We start from the raw sequence: 18,301 nt of genomic DNA on the forward strand, positions 1-18,301 counted from the left end.
TTCTGGGAAATTAATTACTGACAGTCATTGGCACAAGGACACAATTCATCATTTTTTATATATATATATTTTTTATTTTTTGCAAGGGATCAATGCATAGTTGTTTACATATATATGTATATATATTTTATTAAATGTTAATATATTTTCTTGATATTCATGTTTAAATAAATTTGTAATTTTATACGGCCAAATTTTGCAGTGTTTCTTGCGCTCTCTTAATAAATATTCTGCTTGTTTCCTGTATCTAACAGTTTTAAGGATCCCAGAGAGCCTTAATTGGGAGCAGCAAGTTACACTCTTTTGAAAGTTCCATAGTTTGATTGCTAACTTCTAAAGCTGTGCGCCCGATTATTTGGTTCTCTCCACCCCCTTTGGTTGGTTTTTTTGGGACCGTGTGTTTAAATTTATCACACGGTTTCCGGGGATCACCAAGGTGGGTGCCCAGAAAGCCAGGTCTGTGTTTTTGTTCCTGACCCCTGCGTGCGGCCTGGGCAGCATGACTGTCACGCTGCGCAGGCCACGCACGCCACCCATACTGCTGTCAGTATCACCCCTTCTCCTGGCCGCCCGCGCCTTCCAGTTCCTCCCTGCTTCTTATCCAGCTGCAGTGCTGATGAGGAGGTGTACGCTCCCGGAGGCACCGTGCACATCCGAACCCACACCACCTCCCAATGTAAGTAAATGTGCAGGTTGGCCGGTGTGGGGGTGGGCATTAGTTACACGTCTGCGAACTAGGGATGCCAATCCCTGGATTGAGCATTTTTCAATCCTGGGATTGAAGAAATGCCCCGGGATTGGCATCCCTAGCGCCCATATATGGTGCGATGCGCACCATGCGTTTTGATTTAGATTGCATCGCATTTAGTTCAAAATGCATGCAACGCATTACAGCAGTGTGCATTTTGAACTAGATGTGATGCAGTCTAGTTCAAAAAGTACCTGCAGCACATACTTTTGTTTACCTTGTCCACGCGTATTTGCAATCACTTTGCTGAGAGGGGGCCCATATGCACATGACCAGATTCTGGTCCCTCCCCCTATGCAAAAAAAGAAATAAATCTGGTCGCCATGGTGACCTGGCCCCCGGGATTTGTCGAGCCCTGAACTATTCAGTTTTAAAAAGATGTCTGCACATAACTAGCCCCACCTGTCCTCCACAGTGGAGGGGTTATAGAACTAAAACATCCACATATGTCAGTCTATTTATACAGGTTGAGTATCCCCCATCCGAAATGCTCGGGACCACGAGCATTCCGGATAGGGGAATTTTGCGGTTTTTGGAATATTTTTTTTTAAAGCATACTTACCTGTCCCCTGATGGTGTCCGGTGGTCCCTCGGCGTCCACAGCAGGCCTCCGGCATCTTCTCCGGGTCTCCAGCGTTCCCAGGAATGCATTGCGCGAGTGTGCGCGCGCACCGGTGACGTCACCGGCGCGCGCGCACACTCGCGCAATGCATTCCTGGGACCGCTGGAGACCCTGGAGAAGATGCCGGAGGCCTGCTGTGGACGCCCGGGGACTTGGTAAGTATGAAAAGAGGGTTAGGGGGGTTAAAAAAAAAATATATATTAATTTCGAATGATTCCAAAAACCACGTTTTTTGGAATAATTCGGATAAGGGATGTCCGGATACCGGATACTCAACCTGTATATTTAAAAAAAAAAAAAAAAAAAAAAAGCAAGAAGAAAATCTATGCTATAGGCAACCAGATGTTATCTATTATATTCTAGAAGGTGCTAAACAAACAAGATTATTATTGGTTGACCATAGCATCATCCCTTGTGAAAAAGAACTCCCACCTAAAAAGGCACCCTACACTACAGGGATTTGGGACAATTTCACCAGTTTCAGATGGGACGGGCTGAGAAATCGGCCCAAATCAGGGGAGTGTGATGTCCACTTAGGCACGATGCGCGGTCCCATGCACATCAATTGCGAATCGGAGGTCAGACCGGCACTCAGGTCAGACCTGACCATGCTCCCAGCGGCGGGGGAACAGGAGCCACATGTGATTAGTAAGTTTTATTTATATAGCGCACTTTCTCCAACAGGACTCAAGGCGCTTGTGATGGATCGCATGCGACCCTGCTGCCTGGGAAGGTCCTGGGCAGCGTGCGGGGCATCAGCTGGTCTTACACGGCTGCAAGAGATTGCAGTAGTGTATGGCCAGCTTTAGTATATTCCACCTATGTATCCTTATTGCAGCAGTGACAATCTAGACAGCCAGCAGGGGGCGCATAGAATTTAATTAATCCGCAAAGAAACAGAAATTAAGGAAAAAAAATTAAGCAAAAAGTCAAATTCTGGATATCACTTGATATGCATGATAAAGTAGTGTTTATTCTAGCACTCGCCATCTTTGAAAACCCATGCAGTTCCTCTTCCCTGCCTGGGGTGTCACTGTCTGCTGTAGTGCTTCTAGCACAGTGTGGTCTGTATATCAGCACTGATATGCAAACCAAACCTGTGCTACAAACCTTACAGCAGACAGTGACACCCCAGGCAGGGAAGAGGAACTGCATGGGTTTTCAAAGATGGTGGGTGCTAGAATGAACACTAATGAAGGGTGCTCTAGCCCAAAAAAAAAAAAAAACATATGACAGGAGCTGATTGGCTTGAGCACCATTTATTATGCGTAAGCACTCATTAAATCTGCCCCTTAATGACTCTACACTTCTTTATTAATCCATTTGCTGCTGAGCTTACGCTGCCCACATTCCAAGGTGAAGCACTAGGATTTATTTTTTGTGCATGAATGAAATGTATAAAATTTGTTGGAAGGATCAAAAGAGCATAACATTTTGAATAGACAACCTATAGCATCAAACACTGATACTACTTTGCTTAGCGATGGCAGGATATGGAAGTTTGGATATTTAACACTCAACTTTGGACTTTTAACAGTATAAGGTGCTATTGTCTGGTGGTAAACACTAGAAAATAACAGAGTGCACTGTTTAAAAGAAGTTTACCTCTTAAGGGCCCCTTACATAAGAACGATATATCTGATGCTGAAATTGGATGCAATTTCCCTTGAACTCCCCCTGGACCTTCTCGGGAGTGATTGCATCCAATTTGGTACTTTGGTGTAATTTTGTGCATGCAATTTGGTCCAATAAATTGTTTGAGATTTATCTGGCCAAATTGCATGTGTACTATACTTTCTGCAATATATTGCATACGATATATCGCATGCGCCAAAAGCACTCCATTTTCCATGAGATTACATTCGATTCTGACAAATCACAGGTGCGGTCCGACCAACCTAGAGGCTTCCATCCGACTCACAGGACCGCGCATTGGATTAGATGGAAAACAAACGATGTGGCATTTTTCAGACGATATATCGTCCGAAACATCGAAATTTGCCAAAATTGTTCTAATATAAAGGGGGTCTTTACTGTATGTGCCAGGATGGGGGAAATAGTAACATGTTAAGCATAGCACCCATCCACCAGATCTACAGACAACTATTAAGGTGGTCACATCATCTGAAAGAGGACTCAATCAAATAAGTGTGTAGCTGATTTTGAAATAAGTCTGGAAGAGAGCGTTATTCCCAATCCCTAAAATTCATAATTTGTTGTGCAGATCAATGGTGTTCTCTGAGGATTTCACATGATCAGAGAAATATATCACTTTAGTGAGCACACCTCTTTCAAATAAGGGTACGATTGAGAATGGGGTACTAATAGCACCTTTAGGCTGGTTTCACACACTCCGGCTCCTGCCGGACGGTGAAATCCTGCACGGCAAGGGAGCCGTGCCGCACACATTAGTTGTGAATTGGACACTATTGTATCCATTCACATGGGACGGCCACGACCCGGCCGCACGATTGCAGCCGGATCCCGCCACTGGAAGGGACGGCTGCCGGGCTGTGGCCATCCCTTCCATGATAAACTAGTGTGTGCGGCACGGCTCCCTGGCCGTGCGGGGTTTCACCGTCCGGCAGGAGCCGGAGTGTGTGAAACCTGCCTAACCCAGCATCTTGTCAGCCCTAGCGCTAGTAGCAGATCCAATGGTGAGCCGATTTAAAATAAGAACATTAACATTGTAAACCACTTTAATAAAATAAATAAAATTACAATTCAATTAAACCAGACTGAATTGCAAAAAAAGACTGGACTGCAGAAGTTCAAATGCTTTCTTCCAATTCCTACCTTTTTATAAGAATTCTGCAATGCTCCTCTTGTAAGAGGCTGGGCTTGTTGGTCACATTGAACATGTGCTTTTTCAAGTCCCAAATCCTCATGGGTTAGTCAGACAGCAACTTTAATTTGAGACATTTTAGGCAATTTCCCATCCATTTGACCCCCTCAAGTGTTTAGGATGAGTCACTCATACCTGGCATCAACAGGGTTAAAATTATAACTAAAAGATTTGTGGAGAAAACTAACAAATGTAAATATCCATGACCACTAGCAGGGTTTATGTCAAGCAGATGAGAGCATTGGAGACTTGTATTGGTCTACCCCATGCCTTTATGTAACCTTTAGCTAGTGCTAGATTCACAAAGGAATTTCTTTTAAATTGGACTTTTCATTTTCCCACAAAGCCATACAATGTAAACCTTGTTTTTCAGGTTAGTTAGTTGTCCTTTAAACAAGCTAAGGACATACCAAACTTGAAGTAGTTTGTCAAGTCAAACTAAAAAAGCCATCTTACGGAGGGCTAGCTGTTGCCATTGATGCAAACACTTCACAGCTATTGATAGAATAAGACGACTAATGCTGGGTACACACCAGGACGACTAGGGCCCGATCAGCACAATCTAGATCCGATTCCGATCAATTGGATGCAGATTGTGTGCTGATTGGGCCCTTTTCTGAGCTGGTGTGGAGCGATTCCGATCCGATGCGCGGTCCCGCGGGTCGGTCGGTCGTTATTGAGATCCTACCTGCTGCAGGTAGGATCTCAATGACGACCATACAACCGGGTGCGGGTCGCCATCGGATCGGACCCGCTCACGGTGCACATCGTGAGCGGGTCGTGCCCTCCCGCGTCATCGTGAGCGGGTCGGACGAGACACTGACGACCCGCTCACGATGTGCATCGTGAGCAGGTCGTCCTGGTGTGTACCCTACATTAGTAGAGACCATTGCGGGAATAGCATAATTAAAGAGCTACCTTGCACAAATCATTTTATCTTCATATCTGAATTCAAACACTAATGTTCCATTTCATACGCACATACAGGCTTAAGGCCCCCATACATTAGTCCGACTTGTCCTAAGGACAAGTCGGACCTGATTCCCCCCTGCAGCTCCCCGGGAGGGGGACACACGATTTGGCACTTGATGTGCCAAGTTTTGCAAATGATACATCGCATGCGATGTATCATTTGCAACTCCAGGGGAGCTGCAATGTGAAGGGAGCAGGGGGCAGGGGGACATTGAGGCGGCTGGGGGGACGGACGCTGCGGGGGACACAGCTGCGGCAATTACTTACAGCTGAGCCGGGCAGGGGGAGCCGGGAGCTGTCTGTACCGAAGAAAAAAAAAAGCCCATACAATGAATGGGCAGCCTGTGATTGGCTGCTGAGCGCTCTCTCAGCCAATTGCTGACTGGCTGAGAGAGCGCTCAGCCAATCACAGGCTGCCCATTCATTGTATGGGCTTTTTTTTTTTCCTTCCGTACTGACAGCTCCCGCCGGCTCCCCCTGCCCGGCTCTATGCCGCCTGTGTCCCCCGCAGCGTCCCCAGCCCACCCTGCTCCCTCTACCGCCGCGCCGCCCCACTAGGTCCCAAGTCGGGTGGTCGGACGTGCAGCAGGTCCGACCACCCGACGCAGATCCGATGCGCACGGGACCGCGCATCGGATCTGAGGGGACATCAAAACTAGCCGATTTTGGTCCGATTTCGGCCAGATCCGACTGATCTGGCTGAAATCTGACCAAAATCGGCTAGTGTATGGGGGCCTTTAGTCACACACAGAATAGGTATCCTGTATACCATTTTAATCATAAGAGTCTGTGTTTGTCACATATGTGACAGACATATTTTTAGGGGGAAAAAAATGCATCTGTACCATTAGATGAACACTGGAAGAAGCCTAGGTCACCAATGGTAAGGGATCATTTAAAACACTGCAAGAATAACTTAATGTCCCTTGTGTAAATTCTGTGATCCCTCATCTAGGGGTAAATTTACCAACACTTAAAAAGGGACGTTGCCCATTGCATCCAATCAGATTAGGACTAATTTGCTAGGATGCAACAGAGAAATGATAGACATGACCTTCATTTTTAAAAGCTTTAATAAATGTACTCCCTAGTATTCACTCTACTGTAATGTGTAAATTGACTGCTCATTATTTAAGCTTTGTTTTCTATTAAATGATTAGTTCTTCACTAAAGTACTTTTTTTTTTTTAAATATTTATAATTAATATTTAATAAAAACAAGTTACTATTCTCCTAGATCAGGCATTTCCAAACTGTGGCCCTCCTGCTGTTGTGAAACTACACATCCCAGCATGCCTTGCCCTAATTTTAGTATTCCCTAATAGCAAAGCTGGGGCAAGGCATGATGGGACTTATAGTTTCACAAACAGCTGGCAGACTATATTAATGAAGCTGCATATAGGACCCTCTCCAAGTATACAAGCGTATGTATGATACAAGGTGTTGCTGTTATGGGTTCTGGAGTTGGAAGAGGGGAACTGAAGACCTGGAGCGGAACCGTTTACCAGTCATGGGCACAGGCCTCAGCTAAACGGGAGTGCGCTATCGCTCACTGTCAATGTGCCCTGCTCCTCTTGCAAATCCAAACTAAAAACTTTGTGAATAGATGCCATGAGCATGCGTACGGCATATATTCACATTAACCAAAGAACTTGAGGGAAGCCCGGCACCAACCATCAGTTACCAGTCATGCTGCCCCCATAGCCCTGTGCTGATCCTAGGGGGGATTAGTTTGCATCTATGGTGCTCTGAAAAAAAACAGGGCACATTTACAAGTTTCTAAAACATGTAGGCCACGGCACTTTATTAAAATGGCCTAGCGTGAACACTACACAAAGCGTTAACCATCGACAAAAACGAGAAACTGCTTCTCAATGCCGCTGGGCTATGAGGTCATGAAAGTTAAGAAAGGTATGGGAATTTAAAACAGCATCGTGACCAGAGGGTAACATTTTATTTTTTAGCTTCAAAATAGGAGTAATTATCACAGGAAATAGCTGTGAGACTGCCAAACCAGCTTCTGAAAGTAGCAATAGAATATAAAAACTTTACTGTTCACCTGATTTGTATATAAGACTTGAGATTACTTTGTATGAGTAAGCTAATTTTTTTTTTCTGTAAAAACTGTTTGCGGCATTTAACAAATAAAAAAAAAAAAAAAAAAAGATACCAGTTACATTCAAATACATTGGAAAACAAATATTTCTCCAGAACCAAATAAGCCATTTCAGCAAATAATGTTCCCTTTTAAACCAGTTTTACTTGCAGGTCTTCCTTGTTCTAACAAATATTTGAGAAGCATTGAAATGTTTTACCAGTGAAAACACAACACTTATTGCAGTGTACACAGTGAGATTTAGCATTAGATTTTGACTATAATCGGATGGTGATCGAACAGGTTTTTAACCTTTTGATCCTGATGCGATACGTGCTCCTGTTCAGCATATATCGAATAGCGAAATAGTCAGGGCAGCAATGAGTATATAGTGCAAATCAAATGTAGATAGCATGAATTGTATGTCAATAGTACAGAGTTAGCAAAGATTGCATAGCAATCGAATCTTATGCTGCTTTCACATTGCCTAAACGTTTGAGTCCAGGTATTTTGAAACAGTATATTACAGTTTTAAACCCCTTTCACACTGCACATAAATACCGGGTCTCAAGCAGGTTTGCAATGTGAAAGCAGGACAGACAGTAGCTATAAGACAGCATAGTGCATATGTAATGAGCCGCTCATTACATATGCAATGAGCGTGGTGCATATGAATGGTCCACTCAGTACATATGCACATATGTAATGAGCAGTTCATTACATATGCCTGGGGTAGCCAACCCTAGTCCTCGAGAGCTACCAACAGTTAATGTTTTGCAGGTCTCCTCACAGAATCACAAGTGAGCTAATTAGCTCCATCTATGTATCTTTTAAAATGTGTCAGTGATTAATGAGTGCAGCAGCTAGGTTGTCTGGAAAATGTGAACTGTTGGTAGCTCTCGAGGGCTAGGGTTGGCTACCACTGCCATATGCAATGTACTCATTACATATGTGCATATGTAATGAGTGGCTCATTACATATGCACAGCGCTCTCATAGCTACTGCCGGTGTCCTATATACCGGTTCAGAGCTGTTCACATTGGATAGAAAACGGCTCCGAACCATGTAGGACTCTGCTTTTTAACCTTTTGCAAATACACACTGCAGCTCTAACCGTTTTAAAAGGCTAAAAAAAATGGCAATATACTGGTTTAGAGCTGCAGTGTTAATGGTGTGCACACAGGGTACAATTTAGCATACAATTTTGACTAGTCAAAATTGAATCGGGATCGCACAGGTTTTTTAACCTAGTGATCCCGATGCGCTCCCGCACAGCACAAATTGAAGCCAAATAGACAGGGCTGCATTGACTGTATAGTACAGATCTGTACTATATAGTCAAAATTGCATTGTTTGGGCTTGCCGTGCGATTCGATCACATCGTGATCAAATAGCAAGGGAATCTCACCATGTGTACTCACCATAAGTGTAGTTTAGAAAACAATGAAGTGTTGGAGACATAAAATCAGTAAGATTTTGCAACAAAATATACACCGCATTTAGGCATTAGAAACAAATAATTAAAAATCATAGGAATCTAGAAAGGACTTGCTTCATATTTTCTTATTTACTAACCGTTTCTTATACAGCGCAACAAGTTCAGTTGCTCTTTTCAATTGGAAATTATGATAAACCAAACTGGGAAGTTCTAGTCAAAATGGTAGGAGGGCCCTGCTCACAAGCTTACAATCTATAGCTGGGGTAGCCAACCCTAGTCCTCGAGAGCTACCAACAGTGCATGTTTTGCAGGTCTCCTCACAGAATCACAAGTGAGCTAATTAGCTCCATCTGTGTATCTTTTAAAATGTGTCAGTGATTAATGAGTGCAGCAGCTAGGTTGTCTGGAAAATGTGAACTGTTGGTAGCTCTCGAGGGCTAGGGTTGGCTACCACTGATCTATAGGAATTGATACACAAGGATGTGTAGACATTGCATAATGGTCCAGATTGCTACGTTTATTGGTGGGCTGAATAATTACAGTGACCCACCAATGTTGGCCTGGTTCAGGAGGATGGAAAGGGGAGAGAAAAAAAATAAGTGAGCATTTTTGTACTGTATAGTTGGGATGTAATTGGATAGGAAAAGTTTACAAAGGCTGTGTGGGCAGTTCTGGAATTTGATACGCCTGCCTGAAGAGGTGCGTTTTCAGGGATTGCTTGAAGGTTTGGAGACTAGAGGAGTGAGTCTTATTTGTGCGTGGGAGGGCATTCCAGAGTGGGTGCAGCCCAAAGAAAGTCCAGCAATTGCGAACGTAGATTTTGTTAAGAGTGAAGAGGATGGGTTTTATCAGCAAACTTAAAAGCTAATAATAATAATAATATTATTATAATATACAGGGGGGGGGGGGGGGGGTGTGAGTGACTCAAATGCTTGCAGAGGTGGCTGTCAGTTCTAAAAGTGACCCGCTTGGGCACCCAAATACTTTTTGCGTAGCATGCAGCACTTTGGTTGCGTGCAGCTACACAAGGTACTGCAGGGTGTAATCAGCATGAAAAATACACAGATTAATAGCCCCAAACACCTGTCTGACCTCTTACGTCTAACTGCATGACCTATAACTAAAGCCCATTTTTTAAAACCTGGGTTTTTGAAGACTTAACACCGTTTATATTTGGGTTATTCCTGGGTATCCCTCTTTTACTGCACCAGTGTGCTTCAACCATCGCTTGGAAATGACATCTCCAATTGCTGGTGATCTAACTCTCCATAGGCTTTAAATGGGTTCCAAGTTACTAGTTTTCACTGCGCCCCGGCCGTGGGGCATGCTGGGAGGGATCCGTAACAGATCTCTCACACAGTACTCTTCTATAGGGTATTGCCAACCTCCGCAGCCTTGCCCAGGCTTTAGAGCATGTGGAAGCATTAGACAAGAGAGACGCAGGATATGACCATGTAATCAAGCTAAAAGAAAACCTCTCCAATAGTAGCTATGTGTATAGTTACTCAATCATGTGACTGAATTAGTATAAGATTAAATCACTGAAGGACCAAACATGGAATCATGTGTTTTTACTACAAACATGAGAGGGGGCTGGGATTTTCAACTTTAGCTAAATGGATTTGGTCAAGCTGATAATATAAAGTAATGCTATGTTATGATAAAAATGCAGTACAGGAAACATACTGATTAATATTTTCTATGAAGTATGGTTAATATTTGATAACATATTATCGTTATTACAAAATATTATTGTATTTGAATTTCCACAATGTTACTATATTGGCAGCTTTTAAGTGTTATGCGGCATCTACACGGGAGCCTCTGTAGCTGAGCAATCTCTGTGGACCAGTGTTCTCTGACAAGAAAACACTGGCGATTACTAGATTCATACTGTCTGCAGAATAAATGCAGCCCATCGCTGGCGAAACTCAGGACCACACACGGAGCGATGCCTGCTTCATTTATAAGTGATCTAAAGGTGCGTACACATGGGCATTTTTCGCTGGCAATATGGTCACTAAGCGATCACAGTGTGCTCCAGCGATAAAACGCTGGGTGCGCACTCCCATTTTTAGCCCCCTTATGATCGCTCCTGTGACCGGCTGATTCCCTCTGCAGCTCCCCCAGCAGAGGTTCCCTTTCATCAGCGACCATCTCTGGTCGCTGATGAAAAGGAGACACTGAGCAATATATCTCCTCATGTGTACACATCTTAAGATCTCTTAGCAATAGGCTACAATCGCCCTATGTGTATGCACATTATTCTTTACAAGATGCTTCAAGGAGCTTATTTTCCTTTTTATACCCAATGATTTTGCTGGTGCGAATCGTAGTGGAAACAGCCGTCAGACTTCGCACACAAGTGCTCCCCATCCCATAGAGCAGGGAACAATTATGTGCACATTTGGACTGAACCAGACCACGAAGTGGCTGACATTGCACTCAAAACTTTGAAAAAGATTGACCTAAAGTCCTGACATACAGAAGACAAATGAAAGTTATTTTTCACATGGGATGTTGCTATGGGCAACCAATCAGATCAACTCTATTATCTTCTAAAGATTGCTATACAAGTAGATTCATATTGGTTGCCCATAGCAACATCCCACGTGAAATTGAACTCTCATCTTCGTAAATTTGCCCCAAATTAGTATGTTGATTCTGACGATAACGGATTAGAAGGCTGTTTGAGTTAGAGCACCAGTTACATACACACAGAGGTTGTAAGCTTCCTACTCCAGCATTAGTAAGGTGAAGTTATAGCATATACAGTGGTCTCTAATTAAACATTAGAGTACTAGTGTCAGACAGGGAGGTTATGTACTGCCACTATGCCTACACAATTTGTAAAGTGACACCCAACCACATACAGTATAGGGGGTGGGGGTCATAATACAGAAGCCATGTGAAGCATGAGGCGTATTGTCTAACGACTCTAACCCCTTGGTACATGGAGCGGGATGAATGTGGATGACCTCCCAATGCGCGCACACACACACTCACAACATGCTGGGGACAATGTGACTCCGGGGGCATGGCCATTTTACCACGTACCATGCCCGGGCACAATACACACACGGAGACTGACATGGTATACGTGCATGTAGCGTAGCTGCAGGAGCCGGTGTGCCCGCACCATGCGGTGTGCCCGGCTCCCCCGCCAGACGCCCGTCTGCCCGCTCACCTGGTCTCCTGGTTGCTGAACTTCTTGGTGACCACCTTGCCCAGCTCCAGCCCGAGCCTGTCCGCCACCTTCTGTGAGAGGTCCTGGTGGGAGCTGCCGCTGAAGAGCACGATGTTGGGCATGGCGACGAGATGCAGACACCTGGCTGGAAAACCAGGAGAGGGTTTTGGGCACGCCGGTTTCAAAGGGGGGAGGCGGGAGCGGGTGGCTGGGTGTGTGTGCGGTGCTGTCCTCCTCTCTTCCCTCCCGCGATCAGGGTGCAGGGGCAGCAGACCTCGGTGTCATGTGGCTGCCGTGGAAGCGCCGGCGATGGTGGGAGTAGGAGGGAGATTTGCCGCTGGTCTGAGAGGAAGTGATGGCAGCGTGTCCTGTCTTTGGGCCGGGCCTCCCTTCTCTCCCCTCCCAGTCCCAGCCTATCAGTCTCCGCCTCGGAGAGGAAGAAGCACTAGCAGCAGACATGCATTGCCATGTAATGTAGTAGTGTGCGCACACTCCTCAGCACCCTGGCCCTTATTCTGGTTGGTGCGGTCGAGCCGCATATGCGGCTCCGACCGCACCAGACGAATCCCCGCCCACGCTACGGATCGCCACGGCCGTCCGTACACGGACGGCTGGCGATCCGCACGAAAATGGTGGAGGCGTACGCCTCCACCATGGTGGGAGCTGCCCCCTGCATTCGATGGTCGACGACCATCGAAGGCAGGGCCGCACGCCGCGGCAGCTCCCGCAAGCTGAGACCACACGGACGATTGTCCGTGTGGTAGCTTGTATGGGGGCTGAAAGCTGACATCCGGCGACGTCAGCTTTCCGCCCCCATGAGTGGCGTCATGCCCTCATTACCATGCGTACGCCCCGCGTTTGCATGGGAACGCCCATGAAACGCGGGGCGTATACATAGGGAAATGAGGGACTGAAGCCCCTCACGCCCCTATACGCCCCCTTTGCGGCGTCTAATTTTTTTAAACGGAGATTTCCCCTGCACATGCGCAGAGTGACCTCTGCGCATGTGCAGAGAGAAAACATCGGCGGTACGGCCGCATGCGGGCCGTACCGCTTCAATCTGAATAAGGGCCCCTATGCGGCGGCTGCTGCTGGGATACTGGGCCTGATTCAGGTTTATACTTCTAGGCTAAGTTGCTATGTAATGTTAGCAATTGCATACACATTTTCAACTTATTCACAAAAACAAGGAACATTGGGGCAGATATCATGTAGCTAGCCTGGAGAAGAGGTAAAGTGGATGCTGATTAGCTGGTGTGTTACCAACTTCTACTTTATCTACACATTGGGCCCGATTCAGACCGGTTCGCTAGGCTGTCTAGTGAACAGCATACTTGTCTACCTGACCCTCTCCATGAGGGAGAAAATACTCTGGGCCAAATGTAATAGGGTGAGAGTTTCAGAAAGGGAAAGATTTTGGGAGAGCTTTCCCATGTTTTTTAAAGCAGCAATCAATTACACGGCAAAAGCAGGTTGATTTTGCCATGTAATTGATTGCTGCTTTAAAAAAAACGGGGAAAACTCTCCCAAAATCTCTCACTTTCTAAAACTCTCACTCTATTACATTTGGCCCTCTGTTCCTGGACTTTCCTGGTAATGTATGATTGCCATCACCTGTGGTGAAACACCTTTCTTATCAATTACCGAGCTCCACACAGGTGATGGCAATCATACATTACCAGGGAAGTCCAGGAACAGAGCATTTTCTCCCTCATGGAGAGGGTCAGGTAGTAAGGTGACCAACCGTCCCGGTTTGCTCAGGACTGTCCCGGTTTACTTTTGACTCCTAAAATCCCGCATCCCGGCCAAACCCATCCTGAGGCGCGGAAAGTCCCGGTTTTAACTAACTAAAATTGTTGGTGGATTGAAGGGCAGCCAGGGCAGGCCCCAGGCATAGGCATGCTAGGCAATTGCCTAGGGCGGCAGTCTATGCCTAGGGGCAGCAACATTCAGCTAGGCTGGGTGACGGACGGTCTTTACATACTTTTACACCCAAATTTGCTGCATACATAGCTCCCTGAATCGCCGTGGCCGCCCCCCGCTGCCCTGGCAATGATGTCAGCTGGCGTAGCTACTTAAGTCATGTCCGCCCGGCCAGCCGTGGTGCACCCCCACGTGACACACACGGTGACGTGGCGGCTCAGTGCTCGCCATGATAGCCCACTCTGTCCCACCTCCACCAGCCGCCGCGGTGCCTGCTGGGAGTAGTGGAGGTGGGACAGCAGACAGCCACACAGCAGCAAATTGTGTGTGGTGGCAGGTGCAAGCAGCGACGCCACCATCATCAGTGCCTGTGCCCCAGTGTGTGATTCCAGCCAACCAGCCAGTGTGAGTTTTGAAGATAATAAACACTCATTGTCTATTATGCTTTATATGATTCAGGGGTATGTCTGTGTCTGGGACTTGATACCTACACCATAATGACCCAGATTCCCCGTCCCGTGTTGGCCCATTGGAAAGTTGGTCACCCTATCAGGTAGGCAAGTATGATGAATAGGTAATCGCCGCCTCGAGGACGGGGTACGGTCGTATTGTCAACCTGACTTAGGTTGGTAAGGTCGACTCCGTTGGGTCGACAGGTGTCTAGGTCGACATGGGACAAGGTTTAGGCAGACAAATGCGTTAGGTTGACATGGGTTAGGTTGCGAGGTCCACATGGGGTTTTTTTCACTGTTTTTTGAGCCGACATGTGCCGACAGGCGGTATTTAATGCCCTACCATCCACTAGGGCAGGGGTGGGGAACCTCAGGCCCTGGGGCCGAATGCGGCCCCCGTAGCTGGTCTGAGTGGCCCTCCCACCCGCCTGGCAGCTATGCCGTGAGTCAAGTACAGGGGAATTCTTGCGAGAGGTTGGTAGTTCTCGCGAGATTCCACAGCAGCAGCCAGAGACTGTCAGTTCTAGTCAGCGGCAGACGCCGGAGTGTGGGATGGCTGCAGCAGGACATCTTGTAAGAGAAATTTTTAACATATGGCCCTTGGCACAAAAAATATTCCCCACCCCTGCACTAGGGCGTGGTGGGAGAAAAAAATTGTGTGCCGAGCTCAGCAAGGCACCGTGCCCGAAGCATTGCGAGCCATGCGAGGGGCTGCAGTTGACTTCCCATTGTGTCCATGTCGACTGTGTCGACATTCGGGTAAAAAAAAAGCTGAGAAAAACCATGCTGACCTAACCCATGTCGACCTAACGCATTTGTCGACCTAACGCATTTGTCGACCTAGAACCCTAGTTGCCTGTCGACCCAACGGTGTCGACCTAATGACTGTTGACCTAAGTCGGGTCGACAATACGATCCACACCCCTCGAGGACTGGAGTTGGCTACCACTGGTCTAGAAAAAGGGTCTAGATCCGCACAGACTGGTAATCTGTATATTTATTTAGAGACCAACTTATAAAAACTACTTGGAAGGATAATTTCTGGTAGTTGTCTGGGTGGCGGTGCGCCCGGCGTTTAGAATCAATGGTTATACACTGGGATTTTTGTCAGAAAAGAGGCTGACAAAGAAAGAAAAAACGCTTTTTGGGCGCACTCCTTTTTTTAAAATTTAAATGAATTCAATGATTGTTTTAAGACATAACTTTTATTAAAGACTTTTTTTAAAATGGATGGCACAGGTAATTGGATAATTGGTTTAAAAATGTAGTGTGATCCTTAAACGGATATTGTTAAGGAATATTCATTGTTTTATCACACTTTAATTTTCATTTATGCACTGTTTTATCAAAGGTACAATTACCAGTGATCATAGGCAGAAAAATGATTCAGTTCCCCCTAAATGTATGTAGTAATGTGCTTTATTGCACCATAAGGTATACCTCAAATGGTTTACCGAGAGAAGAAAAGGGGGAAGACACAGCCTCAAAAATCTTTAATAATTTATAGGGTGCGCATTATTCCAAACAGTATCCTTACATGATATGCAGGGCATTCCGCAGCAACAGAATGCGGTCAGCATCCTGGCGTACAATATACTGACGCCGGCCTCCCGACTGGTGTCAGAAGATCGGAACCTCGAAAAGGATAAGGATTCCAATGCTGGAATACCGACAGTCGGTATTCAGTCAGACATTCCCCAATTCCCCCCCCCCCCAGCCAGATGTGTTAGAGCATAGAGGTGTTTATTTTGCCCCGGTTGTACAGGTAAGCAAATATTTAAGCAGTCTGATCTGCAGATTGATGTAACATTTGTGTTTGGTGACCTTGTGCACCCTCACCAAATAAAAAGCCAGGGCAACACGCCCTCAGATAGTGCCTGCATGATGTTAGCAAGTGGTTTAAAAATGGAGAGGAAGGGGGCTAACTCATGAGGTGCTGGTTCTGCACCACAAATGGGAATACTAACCTTCTGTATGTGAGCTATATAAGAGATGAAAATACTTTCATACCCAACACACAGTGACGTATAACTATCGCTGTGGGTACAGACGTGGACCTGTTATCTTGTTAAAGCTTCCACTGCCAGACAGTAATATCTAGATCACGTTAAGTCAAATAACTCAAATAAAAGTAAACCATCCACATAGCACAAATGTGATCCACATACACAGCAACAGTCCTAGAACAATGGGAGGGGGGTCTGTACTGTACTGGACCAAAGCACTTAAGGTGGCCATACATCAGAACAATGTCCATACAATTCTGACAGGGTTGTGTGAGGAATCATGTGCACATCGTGAGGAATGTCCATACAATGCCCGGTCCCATGGATCAAGAGGTCGGCCCTCAAATCATATGTGCTGCATCATATGATCTATCGGCTTTCATTGCGATTATAAGCAGATTGTATGTGCTTTTAAAGCACATATGATCGCTTCTTCGATCGCACTTACAACCTGCATACGATCAGGTCATATGCAGGTCATTCAGGTGTATGGCCATCTTTACAGTCTTGCTATTCCAGCATCTATTCCCCTCAGCTCTACTCAGCAGAGCATCGGCAGGCAATGGGGACACCCAATACACCCCCCAACATGGGACACTGCCAACCACGGGGGGAAAGTGAGAAATAAGTTTTACTGTAGATACTTTTTTACCACCATACAGTATAAGCGAAACCATATTATATAATATAGTAAGTTTAATTTATGTAGGGCACTTTCTCCAACAGGACTCAAGGCGCTTTACAGACATTAAAAAACAATGCACATAATATATATTTAGATATAAATATATAAAGATATACAACCTGTGCTCCCTACCTCCTGGGTCCATCCACTTTTTTCCCTATTTGCCTCTATTACTCCACCATGTACCTCTTCCTCCCTCCTTCCCTCTCTCACTCCTGTACCTCTCACTCCCTCCTTCCCTCTCTCATCCCTTGGTCTCTCCCTTCCTCCTTCCCTATTTCACTCCTGCACCTCTCCCTTCCTCCTTCCTTCCCTCATCTCTGCACCTCTCCTTCCCTTTCTAATCCCTGCACCTCTCCCTTCTTTGTTCCCTCTCTCACCCCTGCACCTCTCTCTCCTTCCCTCTCTCACTCCTGCACCTCTCCCCTTTGTTCCCCCTCTCACTCATGCACCTCACCCTTTCTCCTTCCCTCTCTCACCCCTGCACCTCTCCCTTTCTACTTCCATCTATCACTTATTGACCTCTCCCTTCCTCCTTCAATATCTCACTTCTACACCTCTCCCTCCTTCCCTCCCTCACCCCTGCAACTATCCCTCCATCCTTCTCTCATCCCTGAACCTCTGCCTTCCTCCTTCCCTATATCACTCCTTCACCTCTCCTTTCCTCCTTCAATATCTCACCACTGCGCCTCTCCCTTCCTCCTTCTGTGGCCAATCTACCCCTGCCCTGATCTGCTACCTTTCTTCTGGTTCAATCCTGTCTAATTACTCCTCCATTACATGCACATAGGCAGCAGCAGGGTTACCCAGCTTGTGGCCACCATGCTGCTGTGCACAGGTACTAGCCAGGACTACAAGTGATTTAGTGGTCTCTTTAGCTGTGATTATGTTTGTGTATTGTTGAATATTGCTCTTTGTTCAAGCATGCTTATAGTTTGTGGTGCTACATAGCTCTGCACAGTGGTGTAGCTTGGTTCCACGGTGCCCGGAGCAAGGGCATGTTTTGCGCCCCCCCCCCCCCCTCTCCTCTGCTAGTAAAACGCACAGATGGGGGTTAAGGATTAATCCTGCCCGTTGAACCTCTGGGTACCTTTGGAGATAGGGCGACACTGGCCAACTCACGTGCCCTGGGCTGGTGTCTGGGGTGGTCTGAGACCTTCCTATTCAGTGCCACCGGATGCTGGGGGCCATCACTGGTCACTGCCTGATGTGGGGGGGTCAGTTGCTGTGGCCATGTAGGTGCTGGCTCCCTGACGCTCTGGCTGTTGCCCAGGTGACACTGTGTACTGCGGCCAGTTGCTGGGTGCGAGGCCTGGGCTCTCATTCTC

General features: G+C 46.3%; 1 protein-coding gene across 2 annotated transcripts in view; it reads right to left on the reverse strand.

Moving 5' to 3' along the window:
- Positions 1-12,439, reverse strand: part of PRPS2 (phosphoribosyl pyrophosphate synthetase 2) — a 54,328-nt gene extending 41,889 nt beyond the window's left edge. Inside the window, exon 1 of one of the 2 annotated variants that reach the window (XM_083174313.1) lies at positions 11,908-12,439. In XM_083174313.1, the coding sequence (XP_083030439.1) occupies positions 11,908-12,029 (122 nt within the window). In that variant the 5' untranslated portion in view covers positions 12,030-12,439. The remainder of the gene's footprint in view (positions 1-11,907) is intronic. The other variant, XM_083174314.1, reaches the window with a different exon arrangement.
- Positions 12,440-18,301: the final 5,862 nt, after the last annotated feature.

The sequence above is a fragment of the Crinia signifera genome, chromosome 2 (assembly GCF_055691185.1).
Source record: "Crinia signifera chromosome 2, ASM5569118v1, whole genome shotgun sequence".
Taxonomy (NCBI): Eukaryota; Metazoa; Chordata; class Amphibia; order Anura; family Myobatrachidae; genus Crinia; species Crinia signifera.